General features: G+C 43.6%; 2 protein-coding genes and 1 long non-coding RNA gene across 4 annotated transcripts; 2 read left to right on the top strand and 1 right to left on the bottom strand.

Annotated features, from left to right (window-relative positions):
• The first annotated feature begins 1,980 nt into the window (after positions 1 to 1,980).
• LOC131109249 (cathepsin Z) lies at positions 1,981 to 12,712 on the top strand. Its single transcript, XM_058060997.1, is given in 7 exon segments — positions 1,981 to 2,628; positions 3,116 to 3,267; positions 3,349 to 3,528; positions 6,379 to 6,526; positions 10,605 to 10,726; positions 10,729 to 10,769; positions 11,268 to 12,712. Coding segments are annotated over 7 exon segments (894 nt in total). The 5' UTR covers positions 1,981 to 2,491; the 3' UTR covers positions 11,382 to 12,712.
• Positions 7,691 to 10,343, bottom strand: LOC131109251 (uncharacterized). The gene is made up of 2 exons (XR_009120717.1): positions 8,779 to 10,343; positions 7,691 to 8,695 (listed from the first exon to the last, which is right to left on the bottom strand). It is a non-coding gene; the product is annotated as an uncharacterized LOC131109251 (long non-coding RNA).
• Positions 12,713 to 15,805: 3,093 nt separating the features above from the next.
• Positions 15,806 to 22,483, top strand: mppe1 (metallophosphoesterase 1). Of its 2 annotated transcripts, none has more exons than XM_058061487.1 (9): positions 15,806 to 16,239; positions 16,302 to 16,410; positions 16,639 to 16,742; positions 18,597 to 18,677; positions 18,755 to 18,866; positions 18,939 to 19,022; positions 19,093 to 19,215; positions 21,115 to 21,255; positions 21,755 to 22,483. In XM_058061487.1, the coding sequence occupies exons 1-9, from the start codon at positions 16,007 to 16,009 to the stop codon at positions 21,938 to 21,940; spliced, it is 1,173 nt and encodes a 390-aa protein (XP_057917470.1). In that variant the 5' UTR covers positions 15,806 to 16,006; the 3' UTR covers positions 21,941 to 22,483. The 2 variants fall into 2 exon arrangements, with proteins under 2 accessions (XP_057917470.1, XP_057917471.1); XM_058061488.1 differs by having other exon boundaries at positions 21,115 to 21,296.
• The last annotated feature ends 781 nt before the right edge of the window (positions 22,484 to 23,264 follow it).

Below are 23,264 nucleotides of genomic sequence, written 5' to 3'. Positions count from 1 at the left end.
AGGGCACTTGTTATAGATTTAAAACAAACAAACAGCTGGAATGGCCTTAAAGCTGGGAGAGACCGCCAGTGGCGGCCAGGCCAGGCCGGACATGTGATCAACTCTTGTGGTCTCCGTCGTCAGGCCTTGTTTTGTGGCCTGAGCTCCAAGCCCAAGCAGGGAGGGGATGTGCCGATCCATTGCCTCTGATAGATGTGAATCTTAAGTAATGTTTGTCTTTGATCCATTATTTATCCCATCCTTGAGAGGGACTTATTGATTAGCCTAAATGGACCCAACTGTTTAAAAGGGCACACTGATGAGTTTGTGGCAGCGGCAAGTTTAGAGAGATTTTTCTTTTTCTTCAGCAAATAGGCTAACATAGCATGATGTTGCTGTTACAATGTAAGTGCGCTTCAACTCACATATAGCTATGCTAGTGTTGCTAACATTTGTGTTCACCTTCATTTTGTATATGATATACTGCATCTATTAGGTTACAGTAATGGTGCTACTCTTCAGAGAAGATGCAAAGAGGTGAACAATTTGCAATTGGCCATTAAATTAAATACCCTTTCTCATGATTGGTTTTACTTGTGTATGCAGGTCAACGGTCAGCGAGCTTACCAAACACATTTTGCCTTCCAATAATTAGTGTTAAAAAGGTATTCAAATCAGTAAAACAACTGCGCCCAAATTTATGCACCTGCCTACTTTTGTGTAAATAATTATTGCACATTTTCTGTAAATCCTATAAACTTCATTTCACTTCTCATCTATCACTGTGTTGGTCTGCTATAGGATATATTTACCTGAAATTGATGATCCGAACCAAGGATTTAAAAAAAAAAAAGGAGAATCTTGAAAATGATCAGGGGTGCCCAAACTTTTTCCATACGATTATATATACAGTACTTTATTCCCCAAATCCATCAGTCCATTAATTTTCTATACCCCTTATCCTCGCGAGAGGTGGGGTACACCAGTTAGAAAAATTAGAACAAATTTTCCGAAACCTAATTTTCCAAAATGTACAACTTTAGTGCATGGGCATGCACTGCAAAGCAGGCCCCCCACTGAAAGCTGCAAAGCAGCAGTCAGTGGATGTTGGATGGGTTTCACATAAGGATTGTGGATGATGGGCAAATTTCCAAAACAATATTGACATAAAATGAATTTTTCTCTTTAGATCACAAGATTTTGTCTTAGTTTTTTGACTTTGTACTTGTAAAATGACTGCAGATTTTTTTTTTATTTTTAAGAATGAGCCTTGGCCTACAAATGGCCTGCGGGCTGCACTATGGGCATGCCTGCAATACTGTTGTGGGACCTCTCAGACTTATTTAAAATGCTTGAAAAAAATACAACAAAATAGGAGCTTTAACACGGTTATATACATTATACTCACTGCCCTTCCTTTATTCTGTTGGAATGCTATTTTAATTTCACTTAAAAGGATGTTCAGCCTGCTTATTAGAGACGCCAGAACCAGAGAGTGCAGGACAAATGGACTGAGCTTCAATTGTGGACTTCCTATGACTAACATTAGCTCATTGTTGCAAGATAATGGCTTTAAAATGACTTACTGTTGTCATTTAGCTCCATAGCATCTGGGCACGCTAATGCACCTAGCCAGCACGTCGCCCACACCCTAAGGAGCTAGTGTGTTCATAGTTGTTATTGCATCAGAGTAGGGAGGTTTTGCAGCACTCACACTGCTGGGAGGTATTTGGGAGGGCTGTAGCTACGCCCCCGTAGGAGGCGGGGGAGAGTTTCATAGTTGGAATAGCAGTGATGACCAAAGAGGTCAATGTTCAGCAACACCATTTCAACAGGTCCTCCTCCATACACTCTTTGAGCGACTTGAAGCTACATTTAAAACCAAACGCATGACTCACAACCTGACAATGTATCATCTTCAGGATATCTGCTGTAAACTTCTTTGCAGAGAACACGCAGCCCAAAGGCACATCATCACATGGAGCAAAGTGGAGGTGATGTACTTGGTGGTGAGTGGTGGGTTCATCCAGTGTTCTCAATCATGCCTCATTGGCAGCCAAATGCACATCTAATTTAATTGCGTCTTTCGTCATGAACACATGCACACACACTAACCCCCACCCCACCCCCCGACACACACACACCATCTGAGCCTCATCCTGTAGTCAAGCAGCTATCAGGCCTCTCCATTAGGTAGTAATGTGATTTTAACTGGGAACCAAGTTTGTTGAATACAAGTTTCCTGCTGAGCCTGCAGATTCAGGAGTTGCTAATGGACTCTGACTATACAAGAGGGTTAATTACAGCTATAGTCAGAGACAATATACACTACACCTATACAACTTTGTATAAAAATTAAGATAAATGTTTTTTTAACCACACTTTTATTGTCATAAGTACAGTAAACAGTAGACACTCACGTTGTTGCTGTCGTGTCCCCTCTGGCCACGAGAGAGCGTGCCGGGTGTATGGTGTAGAGTGGTCACGTGATGGAGGAGCTCCAAGTTTCAACATGGCGCCCTCCATTGCTGTCCCGCCGCTACGTCTTTGCTGGTTTTTGTTGTTTTACCTCCCGCAAAGCAGCTCTTCTCGGCTCATAAATGAACCTTGTTATAAACCCATACAAGACAGAAGGCCGGACTCTATCGGGTAAGTTGATAATTGGACCCTTTGTTTCTTTTAGTGATAAGCTTATACTGTTGGTAATCTTCAGTGAGAACGTTGTTGCTAACATATGTCTTGCTCAAGTTAAATGATGAGCTTCAACGTTTCGGTTTTCTTTCCACCAGTTATCCAGTAGGTGATTTAATTGACGGGTTCCTTCCCTCAAACCAAAGGAGGTTAATCATTAAAATCACCGGCTTTAGTGGTGTGTCGGCCCTTTGACAGTTTAGTTTCGTTTTTACCGCTAGAGGGCTCTACAGACCACAATCCTTTCACAGCTCTTCGAGCTATAGTATTGTATAGCCCATTTTCTAATTTTATATTGCATACTATAGATTGTAAATATCCGTTATTAGTTTATTATTGTTTGCTATCTTGAAGCGGTTCAATTACTTATGAGATTTAAAACGCTTGTATACTGTCAGAACAGATATACAAAAGGAGATTTATATAAAAATGTATTTTACTGTAGGACACATCCTCGGCCATACAAATCTGATCTTCCTCTGTCGTGGGACTGGAGGAACATTGACGGGAGGAATTATGTGAGCGCCACCAGGAACCAGCACATCCCCCAGTACTGCGGTTCCTGCTGGGCCATGGGAGCAACCAGCGCGCTCGCCGGTAACCATAGCGACAGAGGGGACCATGCCTGTGTCAAAAACTGATTGAAAGATAACATGCCAACTTGTTGTCCTGTCTTAGATCGCATCAACATCAAACGCAAGGGGGCGTGGCCATTAGCATACCTGTCGGTTCAGAACGTCATCGACTGCGGAGGGGCAGGGTCGTGCTATGGAGGAGATCACCTGAGCGTGTACGCCTACGCACACCACAGGGGCATCCCGGATGAGACCTGCAACAACTACCAAGCCATAAACCAAAGTAAGACATTTGGAACTTTTAATTGTGCTTAACTTCTTCTTACACTTGTATGACAATTCATAATACAGCGGAACCACAGTTTAGGTCAGATGAAAAGTGGCAATTTTTCCATAGAAAATCATACACATCCAACTCATCCATTCCAGTCATTCCAAAATACACTTGAGAATAACTGTATGTAGCTTTACATGCAGACAACTGTAAAATAATTCTTAATGTGGAATGGAGGGGATTTGTTGTTGATGCGCACATACTGTACAGATGTTTCAATCATTTTTCTTCCCTTTAACAAATTGCTGCCACTTGCAACTTTCTTTGGTCCCATGACAGGTTATTTAGCATTCACACACACAATATCAAACGCACCTTAAGACTCACGATGCACTTCAAGGGCTTTATGAACGAGCAGAGAACACAACAGGAGTTTCTTGACACAGCTAACAATGCTAACAACACCTAAACAGTCAAATAGCTGATGTCACACACACACCACTTCCCAGGCCCCGCCTCTTAAAAAAAAAAAGGTACACAGTCTAGGGTGGTCCTTATTTTTCAACTTTTGAAATTTCATGCTCCCACCCCACCAATATGTTAGGATAAATTAAAAAAACATTTGAGCCAAATTTCATCAATATTGATTCATATTTAGAGGTTGCTCAACAACTTTGAAGTTTGACGTATGCTGTGCATATTCAGGAGTTTTCGCACATTATGATAATTTGTGCAATCATGTTTTATTGGTTTGATAATGATCATTAATGTGAGCTTATGACAGCATTGGACTTCCCTGACAATGACACCAATTTGCATTCAATTCATTTTTACCACAGATGGTTTTTGTTGTGCTGGTTTGTGTGTTGTTTGTTGTGTTGTGCTAGTGAACATGCTGAAAATTATCCATGCAATTATATAATACTTATTTGCTGACCTAATCTTCTTGCTAACCACATGCATGGGGCCCACCTCTGGTCCTGATGTTCAGATCTTCAAAAAGGTTTCAGAAGCATTGGGAATACTTCAAATCAGCCGTAACAAGTGATGTGATCTTGTGGCAAACATCGAAGACGATGCCATTGAATTTGCCATAGAACAGCTTGAATCTTTCCAGCCGAGGGATGACTACAGGGAGATTCTGGAACTTGTCATTATCTTCTTTGGTGGTGGTCCTCCTCGAGGCACATGTTTCATAGCACCAGGAGCTATTCACCATACTCGCTGGATGGCCAAAGCATTGTACGCTCTCAAGATATACCTATTTGGCAATCAGTTCAAACTCACTTCTTAAGGAACTAGAGGAATTCGCGACATTTGTGTGTTCATTGTGGGACTGTATGCTAGAGCTTGGTTCACAGCTGCTGATGCCATCGCTGCCCCTTATAATGATCAATTTCTGCAAAGTCTGAAAAGGTATGAAGACCTTGCATACCTTGCAATGAATGAATGAATGCAATGAATACGTTTTCAGGGCACCTGTGGTATTTGAATGTGGAGCTGATAGCATTAGCCCTTTTTGACCCAGCAGTACCAACTGATACAAAACGAGACATGGCACAAGCCATTGTTGGACTGGATGGAGTTGGCAATTCACCAAAAGGTCCCAAATGCATTAACAATGTCTATCAAGTCAATCAAACAAGCGTCTCATAACACGGTTTGTGACCAAAAACACCCTAAACTTCTTCAGATGTTTGGACCTCGCCACAGTCTTTCTCCAGGCTGACCCTGACACATGGGACTCCCAAGACGGCATGTTCAATCACACACAGCTTGAAGGTTGTCAATGATTTGGCAGAGAGGGGTGTTGCTCTCCTTGATGACCAAAGATGAGGAACAGAAACAATACTTACTGCAAGTTGTCCAGGACCATCGAAGCAGATTCCCTGATGCGAGAAAAAACACCTAACTATGAGTGATTAGTTACCACACTGTATTTAGCAATATTACTATAGTTTTACATTAGATTTTAATATTCAGTTAAACATATAAGATTTAAGCTTATTGTTTCTTATTATGATGCAGAATATGTGAACTAAATTGTAAATATGAGTGACAACAGTTCAATTGCATTATTGCTTAGATTATACTATGGTTCTGATTTCATTATTTGAGATACAAGCATAAGAAGTTTGTTTCATCCTTTATTTCAATGATGTAATTTACTTGTATTATGCTGGTTACCACTCACAGTCACAGTGACTAGTCAATAAAGGTAATGTTTTATTTTAGTTTGCTCTACGTTCTTAAAATGGTACAATTTCCTCAAAAACAAGCAATTCTGGAAATATTCAGAGGCCTTGAGCAACCTCTAAATATTGTTGAAAAAATTCAAAATTTTGCACAATGAGTTTTTATTGATATCCTAACACATACAAATCACAAACTCATGTGATCACTAGGCCTGAGACGATAAATGAATTCATTACACAAAAAATGACAATGAACACGTTTCTCATCCTCAGTATATTACCATGTGCCTGTTTACCTCGTCTCACCTCCAAATAGACACTGAGCTGATTCACTCTGTGCATGGGTTCCTGCACCTTGGCACGTTTGTTCCATAGAACAACGACATGAACGGAGTGAGCCGTTTGTCATTCATAGTGTGTCTCGGTGGGTGGACACGGGACCGCTAGCCTACATACTGAGTGCGGAAGAGTGTAATGTAGTAGAAATTAAAGTAGACTGCAATATATTCTTTTAACTTTTCCTAAAAAATTAAGTTGTCTGAATATCTTGTGACACCCCTATTTGTATTAATGAATTCTTTTTTTAATGCATTAAATTGAGAGTGGGATGTTGGAACCCCAACGTGGCATGTTCTTGACGACTTACTGGTATCGTTTCCAACAGAATGCCATCCGTTTAACCGGTGCGGCACATGCACGGCCCTCAACTGCAGTGCAGTGACTAACTACACCGTGTGGAAAGTCGGGGACTACGGCAGAGTGTCTGGGAGAGACCACATGAAGGCTGAAATCTACTCCAACGGGCCGATCAGGTAGGTGATCAGGTAATGCAGGCGTCCAGACCAACACAAGGAGCACAGTGGGCCCTAACTTTTAGGAACAAGCAGAAAACTTAGGGGTGGACACCTAAATGGGGTTGCAAAGTAGATACATCGTGCCGATATTTGCGTTCTTTACTTGAATCGATATCGGCCGATATGCGTGTAGGTTCGCCGATGTATTTTTCCACCGCATGATTTAGAGACAGGCATCCGCGGGGCAGCTTTGTGTTGCCGGGGGACCCTGCAACACACGCAGTCACGATACCCCTCCCCCACTGGTGAATCATAACAAGGGTACGTTTTCAACTTTTAATTATCCCCTAACAGTTAAACTTAGTTGAAATATTGCCACCTGCTTTGAAATAGGAAACATGAACGCCAAGTGCATGCAATATACGTGCTTGAAAATATAGTTTAGTTTGTGGGTGTGAAAACCAGGAATGCTGCTGAATGCTTCATCTTTAAAAGTGCCTACCGTTGGAATTAGGGAGCTGTTGATGTAGTTGGAGGCTAATATGTACAGCTGTTACCAACACCGCTTTAATGGCAACCTTGGCAATTCCGTCCCATGGTGTTTGGAGGAGTTTCATTCAGCAAACGCCGGGCTGAGGTTAAATGCGTGTCGTGTTATGTGTGCGCGCTCTCTCTGAGCACGCGCACACACACAAATGCATTGGAAAACTTTAATGAGAGAAATGTTTTATATGTCGTACTAAATTGTGTCAGTGGGATGTGTTTGTGTGTGGAAGCGGGGGTGCATCTCACTGCGTAGGAGCAGTCATCACATCGATGCTAGATAACTTAAACTACGACAGAAATGTTTTGCACATGGTTGAATATTTATTCCTTTTAAAGTTGATAATGCCGTTTAAATGTGTGTTTAAGAAAGCTGAATCCTACTGTGTTCAGTGTTTACATTTCAATAAATATTTCTTTAAACTTGAGACCTGTAATATTTGTCATCCTTGTCATTTTTTCATGTAAATTGAGGGAGCAAAAGCAGTATCGGCCACAAATATCGGCCCAAGCAAAATCGGCTATCGACTAAGGGTGATGGGGGGGGAATCGATATCGGCCCTGTTGGAATTTGACCTCCTGTTCTTAGGTCAGTGATTCCTGTGGGTGTCGTGTTGGAGGCAAGAGATGACAACGAACTTGTCAATTATATGGTTTACTCTCAGACCAGTCAGATTACACGGCGCTCCGGGCTCATAAGTCTTCCCCTAACACCTGCAGAGACGTAGGCTTTACTTTACAGGTCAGAACAAATGAGTACAGCTAACTGTCCCTGCCCGGCTTTTATTATGCTAAGAAATGTCGGTAGATCTCTGGCGTATCACAGGTGGCCCCCCCTCCTCTCCTCGGCCGACGTCTTCTCACCAACGCAGGGCGGGTGGGGTGGAGCCAGCCGTTATCGACAGGCTGCGGCTGCCGACGTCATGTTCTCCCGTTATCTGTTGTTAGTCAAAATTGTGGATGTGTAGGAGAGCTCCGGAACTGTATGTGCCTGAAAGCGATTGTGTCCTGTGATTTGCCCAAGGCTGCTTGGTTCTACTTGATTAAATGTAGTGCATAGTTATGAGTGAGACACAAAAAATAGGAGACAAACATACATGAGATACAAAAAATAGGAGACAAAGACACATGAAATCCTTCAGCCCGAAAAAAACCCATATTGGCCGATCCCTAATTTGCACGTTACTGTCAACTACTGGGCTGAAATGTTGAGCACAAGTTTGTCAACACAAAATAAACTAAGCAAAATAACCACATAGTACCATACAATATGTGTCAGTTATATGTTTCCCATTCGTTTTGGGCCACTCAATCCATTTTGCCATCCAGCTTTGCTTCCAGTGCATACATTAGCAATGTTGAAATATCTTTAAATAGATTCCTGACCGGTTTGTCTTGTGGTGTAGTTTACAGATCCTACCATGCAGGACAGTTTCCTTTCAGTTTGATATGTGAAAACTGCACATATTCCTCAGTTTTCTTCCTGAAGGCTTTGGAGAACAAGGATTCCCTTAGCTGCCGTAGCATCGGAGTGCCACTTCCTCCCACTTTGGCCTGATTGGGTTCCAAGTCTAAAAATGAAAAAGTATCCTGCCCCCAGGATCTTTTTAACCTCTTGAATGGTTTTGTCAAGTTCATTTCGACCTTTGGGAGAGTCAAGACATCAGATACTTGAACTTCCTGAGAGGTCGTCAGAATGGTTGTCAAATTTTAATTGAACTACTTACTTGAGGGGTTGTCACAATGGCATCCACATGGTTGTCTTCTTCAAGAACCATAAGTCCTTCAAATAGATCCTCTTCTATGAGAGAAATGTTTACTCTTACGGTTTCTTGTATGAGCGATGCAACCATTTAGTCGGTCTTCAGTGTTGACATTTCACCCATCTTTGATGCATCATGATGCTCAATGCTTGATTTGTAAAAGCTTTCTTGGTCTCCTTGTTCCCTTCAAGTACCAAGGACATTCTAGCCTCCTCCATCCCTTTGAGTGACAAGCTTGACAAGAGTTTCATCCTCTCACTGTCCTTTTCCTTTAAGTTATTAACTTTATGTTTAATGGTCCCGTCTGCACTTCCTGTTTTGCTACAGAGATACGTTTTATTGCACGTTTCCTCTTCATGGCATTTCAGGCACAGATAAAAGACCCCTAGATGCGTTTTTGCCACCATCTTTGCACCTCCGTGCACGTGTGTCCAGCGTCCCTCATTGAGGTTGATGTTTTGGGAAATGCTTTTCCCAGGGGCGTGTTCTCACGTCGCCTTGTAATTACCGCTAACGGCCAGAAGAGGGTGACAAAAGTGTCTATGAATTTGAGCTCTTCAACTGCTTGAAGCCTACACCAACATGGTGAAGATGTGTCAGAACGTTTGTGTCAGAACTGTCTTGTATTATTAAACCCCGACGTTTGACCCTCATAAGTTAGATTGATTTGACTTTTCTCACACAGCTCAATACACTGGACCAAGGTTGATTCGTTTTCTTAGGGGTTATATTAAGGCTATGTAAGGAAAACTGTCTTGAAATTGTCAGTAAGATTATATATTGTAATTATTGGGGGGGGGGGGGGGGGGCAAGTTAAGGGGAACAAAATGACAAACAAAAAGGACCATTTTTAACAAACAGAGGATCACAGCAATCTTAGCTGGGTATAAAAGTCGACTCTCTGGGGTAAGGGTGGATTGAGGAACGATCCTCCATCCTTTAGTCCACTATCCACTGAGCCAAAAGGACAGCTACTAGTCCTACCAGTTCGCTGCCGCTTCTGAAGGGCTTCCTTGCTTGGTGCGGGACCAAAAGGGTCTATAAAAAACCTGACCTGTACAGGCATCAACGTGTCAGTCAAAGTTTACCGGTAAACGCATTCCAAACAATTCCATTTTCAGTTCAAGATGGCCGTCAAGTTAATTTACACTTCATAGTTTCAGTAACAGTTCAAATCATCATGTAGCATTCATGACACTTTACTGGATACCATTACGTTTGGCAGTTTTGAGACATATACGTATACATACACATAATCAACAGGGACGTTTATGGAAGGGCTTTTCAATCAGCCACTCGGCAGTAACTTAGCAATGGAGTTCAGCGTTAACGGCGCGATCGGCGCTAGCAAACAATTTTCGTGCAACCTACCTACGTATGTAGCGGCCGGTGAGAGGGGAAGGGCTTACTGTAAAGTTGTTTCTTTAGATCGATTTCCAAAAAAATAAAGTTTGTGACCAGTCACAGCAGAAGCCGCTGATTGCCTTCACCTGCTGGCACGTCAGTGTTTCCGTGCAGCTACAACAGCGAATCAGGAGGGGACTTTACGTCAGCTGACTAAGTCATGTGACCGCTCCTCCTTAGTGCGGCGAATGTATACAAACATGTCTTCCAGAGCATTCTGAACACAATCATAGAGGGCGCCACATTTACAAAAATGTATATTGTGCCATGTTTTTTTTATTTTTTGTGTGTATCAGGTAAAATGTGATTTTCCAAACATGTAATTAAGTAAGTATGTGTGTGTAGTTTTCATAAACGTCACCTCCTCACGTGTGTGTCATCATTAGTTGCGCCCTGATGGCCACCCAGGGCCTGGAGGACTACTCAGGGGGCATCTTCTCCGAGTTCCACCCCCTCTCACTGCCCAATCACATCGTGTCCGTAGCCGGCTGGGGCACGGCGGAGGATGGCACGAGTTCTGGGTGGTCAGGAACTCGTGGGGAGAGTTTTGGGTAGGTTTGATACACACACACACACACACACACACACACACACACACACACACACACAGAAAGACGGCTGTCATCATCATCATCAAACTTTAAAATAGTGTACAGGTGAGTCTCCATGAAAAGAGCATACTTTATTTGACCATTCAATACAAATGCCAGGCTGCTGGGGGACAAGGTGTCAATCATGCGATTTACACGTGGACACACCAACGATCACAGCCCTCCCAAAACATTCCTATGATTTCTCTGATAACATGTGATTCATGTTCCATATCATATATACCGTTATGTCAGTGAATTATACACACGTTTCCATCACAGTACAAAACCTATGAAGTACAAAACCTACTTTTGTACACTGTACATACACAACAAAAGTCAAGAAAATCACAAAAGTACACATTGATAGATCAGTTTTGGTTCTACATCTGAGTTCTCATTCAACTTTTCAATATCAGGCCCTCCTGGTACGAATTCTTGTCTGGTTTTGTTTTCTAGGGAGAACGAGGCTGGGCCAGAATCGTCACCAGCGCCTTTAGGGGAGGAAAGGGCAACTGGTTGAACCTGGGTATTGAGAAACATTGTGCATATGGAGATGTCATTGTTCCATAGATTTATTTCAATGACTGCTGGATGAACTCGTCAATCCACTTTTAGCCAAACTACCTTTCAACTGTCAACACTTTCTCTCCACAAGGCCATTGGAATGGAAAGGACTGCGTGGGTGTGGGTGTAATTCTAAAGTAAGTAAGCATGTAAACTGAAACTAGGTTCGGGTGCGTGTATGTTTTAATGATATGTAGTATTCCACACCCGTCACTAGGTGTCAGTAATGTTACAGCCACCTCATCAATAAAGCAGCTTCTCATCAATCCATCTTAATTTCAGACTTAAAATAATATACAGATTCTTACTGGTTTTTAAATGTCTTAACGGCCTTGGCCCTTTGTATTTATCTGATCTGCTTTTACCATATCAACCCGCGGACCCTGCGGTCCTCCGGCACTGGCCTTTTAACAATACCAAAACCCAGAACGAAAACCCACGGTGAGGCAGCATTTAGCCACTATGGCCCCCACCTGTGGAACAGCCTGCCGGAGAGCCTCAGGACTGCGGAGACTGTTGATATTTTTAAAAAAAGATTGAAGACACACCTTTTTAATCAGGCTTTTAACTAATATTTTTAAACTTTTCTTATGTTTTTATCTTTTTAGTCCTATTTTATGCTCTTAGTCTTTAGCTTTTAACTCCAGTGTTTCCTCAGGGGGGGTCCTCCACACTGGGGGCTGTGTCGGGTCTGCTGAGGGGGTGCCATCCTTGGGTCCCTTCGACCCGACCGGCTGGGGGTTCCTCCCTTTAATGTGGGGGTCCGCCCGTCTGTCGGAGTCGGGGTGCCCGGGTGCTGGTCCCCTTGATGGCACGGCCTGCGGCTCCTCCCAGTGTGGACGGCCCCAAAGGTGGCGTTTCCTTGATCCTCAGTGCCAGGGGTCCCCAAACTTTTTCCAGTGAGGGCCACATGACTTTTCCCTCCTCTGAAGGGGGGCCAGGGTCAGGGTCGTTTGTTTGTTTATGTTCTATGACTGGGGCAAAGTGTGTTTGTAGTAACGTTGCTCACAATAGGTTACCATTTCCAGTCCTATAAAAATGTACATGCTTTATTGTTCAAGGGGCCGGGTCAAATGTGGAAGTGGGCCATGTCCGGCCCCCGGGCCTTAGTTTGGGGACCACTGCTCAGTGCCATGCCATGTCTCCCTACTGTGTGTGATTGTGTGTGTGTGTGTGTGTGTGTGTGTGGCTAGTATGGAGGGTGGGAAGGAGGGGCTTTCTTTTGTTTCTTTGTTTTTCCTTTTAATTGTGGTAATTGTTTTTAATTCTGTAAAGCACTTTGTGTTGCATGTCTTTGCAGGAAAAGTGCTATACAAATAAAGTTGATTTGATTTTGATTTTTGATTTGATTTGATGCTATAGGTGGTAGAAAAAAAGATGGGGGGGCTATTAGCTGCTTCCTCTGTGGAAGGTACACTACCGCTCAAATGTTTGGGATCACTTGCCAATTTCTTTGTTTTCCAAAGAAAAACACATTTTCATGCATTTCACAAACATTTTTTTCCATTTCAAAAACAATGAAAATGAATCAGATGATTTTCAAAGAAGGATGTACATTTTTGCATAGAGGCCTACTATCTGTATAACTGTCAGTCCTCTGCATCAATCTCCTGGTATGGCTGCTAATCCAAGTTCATCATTTTATAAGGCTAATAGATTATTAGAAAACCCATCTAAAAATCTAAACTAAAATCTCTTACCATGCTGTTAACTACTCCCTTCAGAGAGCAGCACAAACTGGGTCTAACAAGGACAGAAAAAGGAGTGGGAGGCCCCGATGCACAACTGTGCAAGAAAACAAATACGTGAGAGTGTGTAGTTTAAGACAAAGACTCCTCACAGGTTGTCACCTGGCAGCTGCACTAAATAGTAGCCGTCAATCACCAGCGTCAGTATCAACAGTGAAGTGGCGATTCAGGACGCTGGACTTCATGGCAGGATTGCCAAGAAAAAGCCATATCTCAGACTGGCCAATAAAATGTCCAAGTGATCCCAAACTTTTGAGCGGTAGTGTATGTCAGTGGGATTGAGAAGGGCCTCAAAGTATTCCCGTCCCCACCGTAAACAGTGTGGACCGGGCACTGCTTCCCTTTTCTGAGGTGCCGGACGGTTGGCCAGAACCTCTTCGCGGTCGACCGAAAGTCGTGCTCCATGGCCTCACCGAATTCCTCCCACACTTGTGCCGGGGTCTCGGGTATACTGGAGCCTATCCCAACTGTCTTTGGTCGAGAGGCGGGGTACACCCTGGACTGGTGGCCAGCCAATCTCAGGGCACATATAGACAAACAACCATTCACACTCACATTCATACCTATGGACAATTTGGAGTCTCCAATTAACCTAGCATGTTTTTGGAATGTGGGAGGAAACCGGAGTACCCGGAGAAAACCCACGCATGCACGGGGAGAACATGCAAACTCCACACAGAGATGGCCAAGTGTGGGATTGAACCCAACAAAGCATGAAATAATGTCAAATAATCATCTATATACCAGGTGTAGTTTACACAGATATGCTATCTGTTTAGCATGTAAGTGTAATGTAATTTACATCAACAATACTATCTGCCTAAATTGCTGGACAGGACGGACACACACACACACACACACACACACACAAATAAAAATCCAATGAGGTGCAAACTCATGCTATGTTTACACTTGTGTGACAGTTAGCCGTGTTAAAACGTTGCCTGTACACTTAATGTCTTTAGGTGGCCACAGTTTGACCTTGGTACAGACTAACTGCCTTTTCATGATGTCTTAACTAAAACTGATTGGAACAGATTGTGTTGGTCCAAAAGAGCATGGCACAGTCATCAGAGAGTGACGACCAGCAATGGTAGCGAGGGCAAAGGTGGTGAACTCTCCCCTAATGAAGAGAATGCAGTGTGCATCACAAAGTGGCTTTGTGAGTTGCTTGAAATGCTGTTCCATGTCTGCAAAAGTGTCTTTGTTGTTGTGCGTGGAGCACAGCCAGGCTCAACATCTGGAGAGGAACGCGGCCTACACCCACGTTTTGCTTTCTTGGCTCTCGCAGCATCACCATGCGGAAGGACAGATATTGTAAACTATGAATGTACAGTCAACAGCATTATTAGTACTCTTTCGTTCATACTTAGTATTCTCCTTCAAATCGTCTCTAGCAAATTTGGGTGTGAGAAGCAGGAAGTGTGGAAGACAAAGTGACTGGTTTAGCAGGTTGAGGAGCTCATGGAACCAGTTTAGTGTGTGCGTAATGGCGCCCAATAGCTTTAATCCGATTTGTCCCATCTGCTCCAATGTGTGTGAGACTTCATCGCCATTCATTTAATCGTTAGCTAAATCTTTCATACGCTCTTCTTCTGTCACTTGTCGCTCCCACAAGTTGACAAACTATATTGAAAATATATCAGACAGAATAGCATTATGTCTCTCCTCCCCCACTGCTCCTGATGGACGGCCCCGTCCCCCTTTTGTATTTGTTGTCCGCAGACTAACTTTGACAAAGCTTGTGTGACCACAGCCTATAAAAGCCAAAATATGCTCAAAATACTCATTTTATGTCAGGCATTTACACGGTCATGCCCTCCTGATGGCGAAAGTTAAGAAGCTTTCTCGTCAAGATGCATAAGCAAGGCCTCTCAGTCAATATATATTTTTGGAAAGATCCTCAGCATTACGGAACAAAAACGTCAAGTGGTAGACCCCGAAATTACACCTATGGTAAGCTGGAGGACCCAAATGAAGGCCCTTGCTGGTGCCGACTGCAGCGCAATAACCATCAGACGGCATCTGACCTCGTCTCCTTCACGCCACAAAACCGCCCGTTTAGTCTTTGCCAGGGAGCATCAAACATGGGACATTGAAGGGTGGAGACAAAATGTAACCTTGGCGGTCCAGATGGCTTCCACCTGAGATGTTTTCTCCCCGACGCAGCCGAGGGGGTCCATCATGATCTGGGGTGCGTTTTCATTCAGCTTCAGGCGGTGCGGCGTTGTCAAACGGGGAGCGGTGCCCGGAACAGTGGCGCTACTCATTACTGGGTCCTACTGGGACGTATTTTTGTACCGGTTTGGAGAGTTTTTTTCTCATTTTCGGAGCGATGGTCTTCAGCTTTTGAAGGCTTATTATCTTATTTCACTTGAATTGTTGTTCATATTTAATTGAATGTTTATAGTACAATATTAGCTATTTGCTATATTCACAGACGTACTTTATGCATCTTATTATTAAGAACATTTTACAGTCATAAAAAGTGGAATAAAACTCAAAGTAAAAGTACCCGTAAAATATTGCTGGTATTATCACATTGTTTAGCGTATAATAATTGGTAATATTTATCATATTGGGGTCCGCTAAGTGAAGCTGCATCATTGTAGTCCACTTCCGGTCTTATTTTGCTTTTGTACCGGAAACGTGGATGCGGCTTGACGAGCGGAGCCGCGCAGAGCTCGCCTCGACTGGATGAGTGTCTCTCCGTCGACGGACGGTGGTTTTGATTCTCTCTCAACTTTGCCGCCATGACCATCACCCGGCCGGGGACGTGAAGGAGGAAGATGGGGTGGAGAATGTAAAGAAGAAGATGCCTCATGGGTCGCTCCATCACCGCCAGTGCGCCAGTCGGGGGGTCGTCAGCACCATAACAAAGCCATGCCGAGGTTCAGCGTCAAATGGGGGGTCGCCGTCTTGTTGATGCTGCTGGTCGGCGGCGTCTTCTTCTTCTGCGAGTATCTCATTTACTTCCCCACCATCCTCAAGTGCGCCTGGCCCAGGATCGAGCATGCGCGCGGGGGGGAGGAATCGCCGCCGGTCCGCGCCATGGTGCTGTCGGACACGCACCTCCTGGGGGCCGTGGGGGGCCACTGGTTCGACAAGCTGAGGAGGTAACAACAAAGCTAAAGAAAAAGGCACCGACGGCTTGATTAGGCGGGTTGTATGTGTGCAGGGAATGGCAGATGGAGAGAGCTTTCCAGACCGCCGTGTGGCTCCTCAGGCCCGAGGTGGTCTTCATTCTGGGGGACATCTTCGACGAGGGCAAGTGGAGCACCCAGAAGGTAGGGATGCATCCTCACAGACGCTTGGCTTGGTTTGCTTCATGCATGCTTTTGTTTATTGCATCCTAATTCATCTTCTTTTGTGCTAAATCGAGTTTGTTGGTTCAGACTATAGACTATAGGGGTGTTATTTTATGTCTAATGGGCTCTAATAATGGATTTAGAAATGCAATAAAACGCGAGGAATTGAGAATGAAATGCAGTGAAATGTTGTTTTTGTCTCTGCAGCACTGGGAGGATGACGTGCGTCGGTTCCACAGGATGTTCAGACACTCCAGCAACACAGAGCTGGTCGTACTGGTTGGTAACCACGATATCGGCTTCCATTACGAGTGAGGACACACACACACACACACACACACACTTTTATGTTTATGGAGTCAGTTCATGATAAGCTGTGGTGGAGTTTGATCACAGTTTCACTGTCCTACTTTCACACCAGCCAAGCCATAAAGTTATGTTCTCCTCCGGGCGACAGGACGCAGGAGTTCAGAACATTCAGAGGCAGGGTCTCCAATGCCACAAAAATAACAGTTATGATGAAATGTGACTTCAAACATTTACCTGCACACCCTCACATTACAGCAAGCATTTTTATGACAGGACAGTCCTGACCCAGATAAGGGATTTTTTTTACCAGTATTACAGCCATATATACGTACATTAAATAATACCCGATTTTTCTTTCTTTAAGCTAACTAGTTAGCCTCCATCCTTTTTCTATGCCGCTTATCCTCACTGGGGTCGCAGGGGTGTGCTGGAGCCTATCCCAGCTGGTTGCCAGCCAATCGCAGTAGCTTCCAATTTACTAAACCTGAGACGAGTGGTTAGAGCACAGGCCTCACAGCTAGGCGACCCGAGTTCAATTCCACCCTTGGCTATCTGCATGGAGTTTGCATGCTCTCCCTGTGCATGCGTGGGTTTTCTACGGGTATGAATGTGAGTGTGAATGGTTGTTTGTCTATATGTGCCCTGTGATTGGCTGGCCACCAGTGCAGGGTGTACCCCCCACCTCTTGCCCGAAGACAGCTGGGATAGGCTCCAGCACCCCCGCGACCCTCATGTGGATAAGCGGTAAAAAATTTAATAAATAAACCTAACAAATGAGGATGAAAGACAAAGTAAAATGGCAAAAATGTACCACTTTCACACAGATTGAGAGAAGTTTTTTTTTTCATTTCAGACATGCCGGGTGAAGGTCATGTAATGTCATGTCTCATCAATGTTGCCTAGAGGCCATAATACTACGTTTCACTTCATTCATTCATTCATTGTCTACCGCTTTTCCTCACGAGGGTCGCGGGGGGTGCTGGAGCCTATCCCGGGCGTAAGGCGGGGTACACCCTGGACTGGTTGCCAGCCAATCACAGGGCACATATAGACAAACAACCATTCACACTCACATTCATACCTATGGACAATTTGGAGTCGCCAATTAACCTAGCATGTTTTTGGAATGTGTGAGGAAACCGGAGTACCCGGAGAAAACCCACGCATGTCTCCTAGCTGTGAGGTCTGTGCGCTAACCCCTAGACCACCGTGCCGCCTACGTTTCACTTATCTTTCAATATTTTTGACTAATAGTCAACCATGAAACGCGATACTTGAATATAGAGCGAGGGAGCCATATTTCATCTGCAATGACTACATACAGTATGTTGTTAAGAGACAGCTGTACTATCCACTGAACACATAGCGCTATTCAAGTGAGTAGCAAGATAATTGTGACTTGTCGATAGTCAAGCATGTACAGTCTGGGGCTGCACAAGTGCTCAATGGCAACAAGGAGCTGCGGTTCATTTATGGGAAAATTCCAAAAGGCGAAGAGGCTTCTAGAAGGGATGTAGCTGGACTTGTGAGCGTCAGCTGTACTGCAGTACTGCGTATTTATTTGCTGGACAGGATTGTCAAGTCGAGCAAGTCAGTCATCAGCTGGCAGACAATGTCGAAAGACACAACAAAGAGGCTCGCATATTCACATATTGTTACAGTTTTAGCGCAACATGGAGGTTTACCATCACAATTATTATTATTATTTTGTTGTTGGCGTGTGACACTGATGTTCAAAGTACACAAGTCTACTAGTTTAGTTTCTATCACAAGATGAGGTAGTTGTGAAACAGCAGGAAATAACCAAGAGGAAGTTGAGTTGTTTTGGTGACAAGTGACTTTGTCTCCCCCTGCAGGATGGACTGGTTAAAGCTGCAGCGCTTTGAGAAGGTCTTCAATGCCTCCTCCACCAGGATCGTCACCAAAAATGGAGTCAAGTAAGTGACTCAGCGAGGAGGTCGCATCTGACTACTGTCATAATAATAATAATACTAATATCAAATCCTCATTTCAGTTTCCTGCTGGTGAACAGCGTGGCCCTGCATGGTGATGGCTGCCCCATCTGCCAGGCGGTGGAGAAGGAGCTCATCAAACTCTCCAGAGACCTCAACTGTTCTCTTAGTCAGGTCGGCAACATGCGGGACAACGTGGCGCTCCTGCTGGGAGGCAAAGTCAAATGTTGGTTTTCTCTGCCACAGAGCTCACATTCTGGCACCGCCGCAGCAGTGGACGGCTGTGAGGCCGCGCAGGTGTACCCCCCCACACCCCCCATCATGTTACAGGTAAGCTACGTCAATTGAAATGAAACAGATGAACGAATGAAGATGCGATGAGGCTGTTCCCGCTCTCTAGCACTACCCGCTGTACAGAGTGAGCGACGCAGGCTGCACCGGCATAGACGCAGCGCTGCCAGGAGAGCGACACCTTCTGTTCAGGGAGAAGTATGACGTGCTGTCCAAGGACGCCTCCCAGAGGGTGAGTACATCTTAAAGGGTCACCATCCATCCATTTTCTATACCGCTTATCCTAATTAGGGTTGGGGGGGGTATGCTGGAGCCTATCCCAGCTGACTTCATCCCAGGGCACATATAGACAAGCGACCATTCACACTCACATTCATACCTATGGACAATTTGGAGGCGCCAATTAACCTAGCATGTTTTTGGAATGCATCTCCACACAGAGATGGCCGAGGGTGGAATTGAACTCGGGTCTCCTAGCTGTGAGGCCTGCATGCTCACCACTCGTTTAACGTGCAGCCTACATGATTTATCAGCTTTTCTTAAATATGTTATATATTGTTTGTTATGATCTACATTGTTAGTTTTTTGAGAGGGAACAGTAAATTTGCAAAAACGACATTTCTAGTTCATGTCACCACCCTTGTTGAAATTGTTGCAGCAAATCGTCATTTCTGGAAATGAATGAATTTGAAATGAATTTTTCATCAACATGGTAGTCAAGCCAAAACGTTGTGTGCTGCTGGACGTTCACAGTATCCGAGTGATACTGTAAGTTTGTTTTCTTTTCCAAAAGAGGAAGGTTTAAAGGGGACCTATTATGCTCATTTTTCAGCCATTTGTATTGAATTGTGGACTCCTATCGAGCAGCTACACACGATAACCAGCACAGAAAGCGTTCGAGTTCTTCCAGAATCTGCACCTAGTCCAGCTGTATTTCTTTGGATTTGTGGTTGCGCCCAGGCATGCCCACTGTGCTGCGGTTGGTCACACTGCCAAGTACATACTGCCGGTTTGTGTTGTTAACTTTATAGGAGTTGATAAACGGCAATTTATCTTTTTAAAACGTCGGCTTTTAACATACAGCCGTATGTGTTGGATCCTGTATCCGATCCGGAAGTAGAGACTGGACAGTCGAAGTTTCTAAAAAAAGAGAATTCAAGACATCTCTCATTGGTCAGTAGCTTTAGCATTTTAGCGTTAGGTTTTTCTCCAGCATCGGTAACGTGTAATATGTTTTGCGAGACTACCAATGAGTTGTTGTAATTGTGGTGGGAAAAGGCTATTAGCAACCCCGCTTCCTCTATGCTATAATGCTACACAGACAAGCGCTTTTGCTCCATGACTTACACCGAATAAACACAGTAAGTTTAGAGGAAGAAAAGTTATGGGGAATTGGATATTTGGCGCACAGTAAGATGTAACACAGAAAGAATTTTTTATAAAATAAAGGATTTTTTTTCCCCAAACAGTGCCTGTCAACCAGTGGTACAACTAGTCCGTGTCAGTATTGAACAGCAGACAGAATTCCTTGAATTCCTTTCTTGAATGTCCTCCTCTTCAGCATTATTGTGTCTGTATTTCTATTTATTGATGTATAGTATATAAGAGTGGATATGACGTATAAGCCTGTGGCGCCACATACTTGCACAAGTTTTACATCGGGTCACTGGTGGAATTGCTGCATTTTACACACTACGGTATTTCTGCTGGAGTTATCGCTCTGGACTTGATAAGAACCACGGTACAATGGGACCAGTGATAGCATGGTCCACTGTTGCGTCATCATAGTACTATTTACTATGTTAATATTATATATATATATATATATATATATATATATATATATATATATATATATATATATATATATATATATATATATATATATATATATATATATATATATATATATATATATATATATATATTTATATATTTATATATATATATATTTATATACTATATCATTATATTTACTGTTCACTTTCAAAAAATGAACAATGTAGAAGATAATTCCAAACAATATAAAACATATTCAAGCAGAGTTGATCAACAAGTCAGGGACCCTTTAACTGCTTGCTTTTCTAGAATTTCTCTTTCTGAGTGAGATATATATTTTTTTGTTCCTCAGCTGCTGCAGTGGTTTAAGCCCCGCCTCATCCTGAGTGGCCACACCCACAGCGGATGCGAGGTTCTTCATGGCAACAAGTACCCGGAAATTAGCGTGCCATCCTTCAGCTGGAGGAACCGCAACAATCCCAGCTTCATCCTGGTGGGTGTCTTGTCAGGGGCGGTACGTGACTTCCGGGAAAGGTATTTCAACGCCAGAAGCCAGAGGCATTATAATTAGTATGGTCAATTCAAAGTAAAAAATAACAATAACCTGCTAACTACTGTTACAGTAAGGGAGGCCTTTCATTGTACAATGTAGTGCATTTTTAAGTTTTTGTAAATCAACAATGATATGTCATTGAAATATATACAGTATTAAAATAAAACTAGCTACCGCCTGTGAGAGTACAGCCTACATCTACCATGATGCATTGCGTCCTCGCCTCTGACACCAAAGCCCACGCGTGCCACAATGGCTGACACAACATTCGATTTAAACACAAAACATTTGTTTAACCTTTTTTAAAAAAGGCATCTAGATTAATGGATTAATGGTGTTGACACACATGTTTCGGCCATTTATATGCTGAGAATATTTCCAGTTCGGTAGAACTGTCGACTTTAAACCGTTGTTTGTGCCCCCCCCTCCTGTCTCCAAGGCGTCAGTGTCACCGAGCAGTTATGCTCTGTCCAAGTGTTTCCTCCCGGAGGAGAGCACGGTGATCGGCGTGTACTGCTCGGCCGGCGTCTGCTTGCTGCTGCTCATCCTGGCTCACTGTTTGTGGATGAAAGGCCTGCTGCAGTGTCTCAGCCTGTGCCTGCTGGGGAAGCACAAGTCGATGTGACACTACATTACCCAGCGGCCATTGCGATTCCAACTTGGTATTCCTTGGAATGTGACAAAAGAAAACGGTCTTGGTTGGTTTTGGAAATGCTTCCCGAGACTGGGAAGGACGCGAGTTTCTATTTTCTTCTTTTAAAGGACTCAAAGTTGTGATATTTATGACGTGCTTGTGGCCTGTGTCGCACAAACTGATGTTTAAGTTCCACTCGCGCCCCCCCGAGGGCGGCACTTGTAATAATGTAACCAGGTAAGAGAAGCAGCCGTCTGAGAGCCACCACTGACTTTCCAGCACTTTGCCATATTTTTTTCTTTCTTTTTAGCAGCCAGAGACAAAGTTTATGATTATTATAACTAATACTTATTTGTCATACATGCGTTGTTGAGCCATGTATTCACTGTGAACTGATGTGAACTCGATTGTCATGTCATTTATTTTGTTTAGGGCCTTATCTTTTATGACACATCTCTGAGGTAGCTCAGTTTCGGTGCCAAATGGTTGACATATTTCTAATGAACTGCTAAATAAATCACCACCTTTACACCTGCTTGGAGTTTTATGGAGTACATAGGGTGTTGGGGGGGGGTGTAGTGGTGGGAAAAGCCGTTCATTCAAACCCCATCATTCCGGGCCATTCAGTAAAAAGATCCGTTCATTTCGGGCAATTTGTCGTTAGCCGACTCAACAGGGCAACAACACGTGATGACTAGTGGTGTGTCGGTCATGAACGAACGGGTCAAAAGAACTATTTCTTTTTGGGAACGGAATGAACGAGGTCACCGACAGTCTTCGTCAATCTTTAGGTTTCGGTCTTTCAGTCAGCTAGCTAACCCCACCCACAGAGCGAGGCGCGACGATAGGTTAAGACAGGCAAGCACGCAGATTGTCCCACCCTACAAAAGGAACGGTGAACTGACTCTCCAGCCAATCAAAAAAAGCATTTACAACTGAACGGACTGAACAGGTACTTTAAGAGCGGTGACCTCGTTCATGCCGTTCACAAAAAAGAACTACTTCTTTTGACCCGTTCGTTCATGACCGATACACCACTAGTTAGGGGTATGCAAGCGGGTTTAGGACAGTGATTTTCAACCAATCAGGTCTGCCGTGAGGAATTATCCAATATCACTTTTTAAAATTATTAATCATGTATTAATAATTTCTGCAAATATTATGTCATTGTCGAGTGTCCGTGGTGTAAACACTGACAGAGCAATGTGATATTCGTCCGTGTGGCAACACGTCGCCGATTCTCTCGTTCCTCCAATAGACTTAGTGATGCACGTGAGCTGGTTAGTGGTATGTCGCAAGATTATTCTAATGTAAA

The sequence above is a fragment of the Doryrhamphus excisus genome, chromosome 22, assembly GCF_030265055.1.
Source record: "Doryrhamphus excisus isolate RoL2022-K1 chromosome 22, RoL_Dexc_1.0, whole genome shotgun sequence".
NCBI classification, from domain to species: domain Eukaryota; kingdom Metazoa; phylum Chordata; class Actinopteri; order Syngnathiformes; family Syngnathidae; genus Doryrhamphus; species Doryrhamphus excisus.
Note: the sequence above shows the minus strand (reverse complement) of the source record. Positions and strands in the feature narration are given on the sequence as shown.

Excerpts from the sequence above, each read along its gene's own strand:
- mppe1 (XM_058061487.1), top strand. The coding sequence starts at position 16,007 with ATGCCGAGGTTCAGCGTCAAATGGGGGGTCGCCGTCTTGTTGATGCTG. Across the intron at positions 16,240-16,301 it reads TGGTTCGACAAGCTGAGGAG|GGAATGGCAGATGGAGAGAG; the intron begins GTAACAACAAAG and ends GTATGTGTGCAG. Across the intron at positions 16,743-18,596 it reads GATATCGGCTTCCATTACGA|GATGGACTGGTTAAAGCTGC; the intron begins GTGAGGACACAC and ends CTCCCCCTGCAG.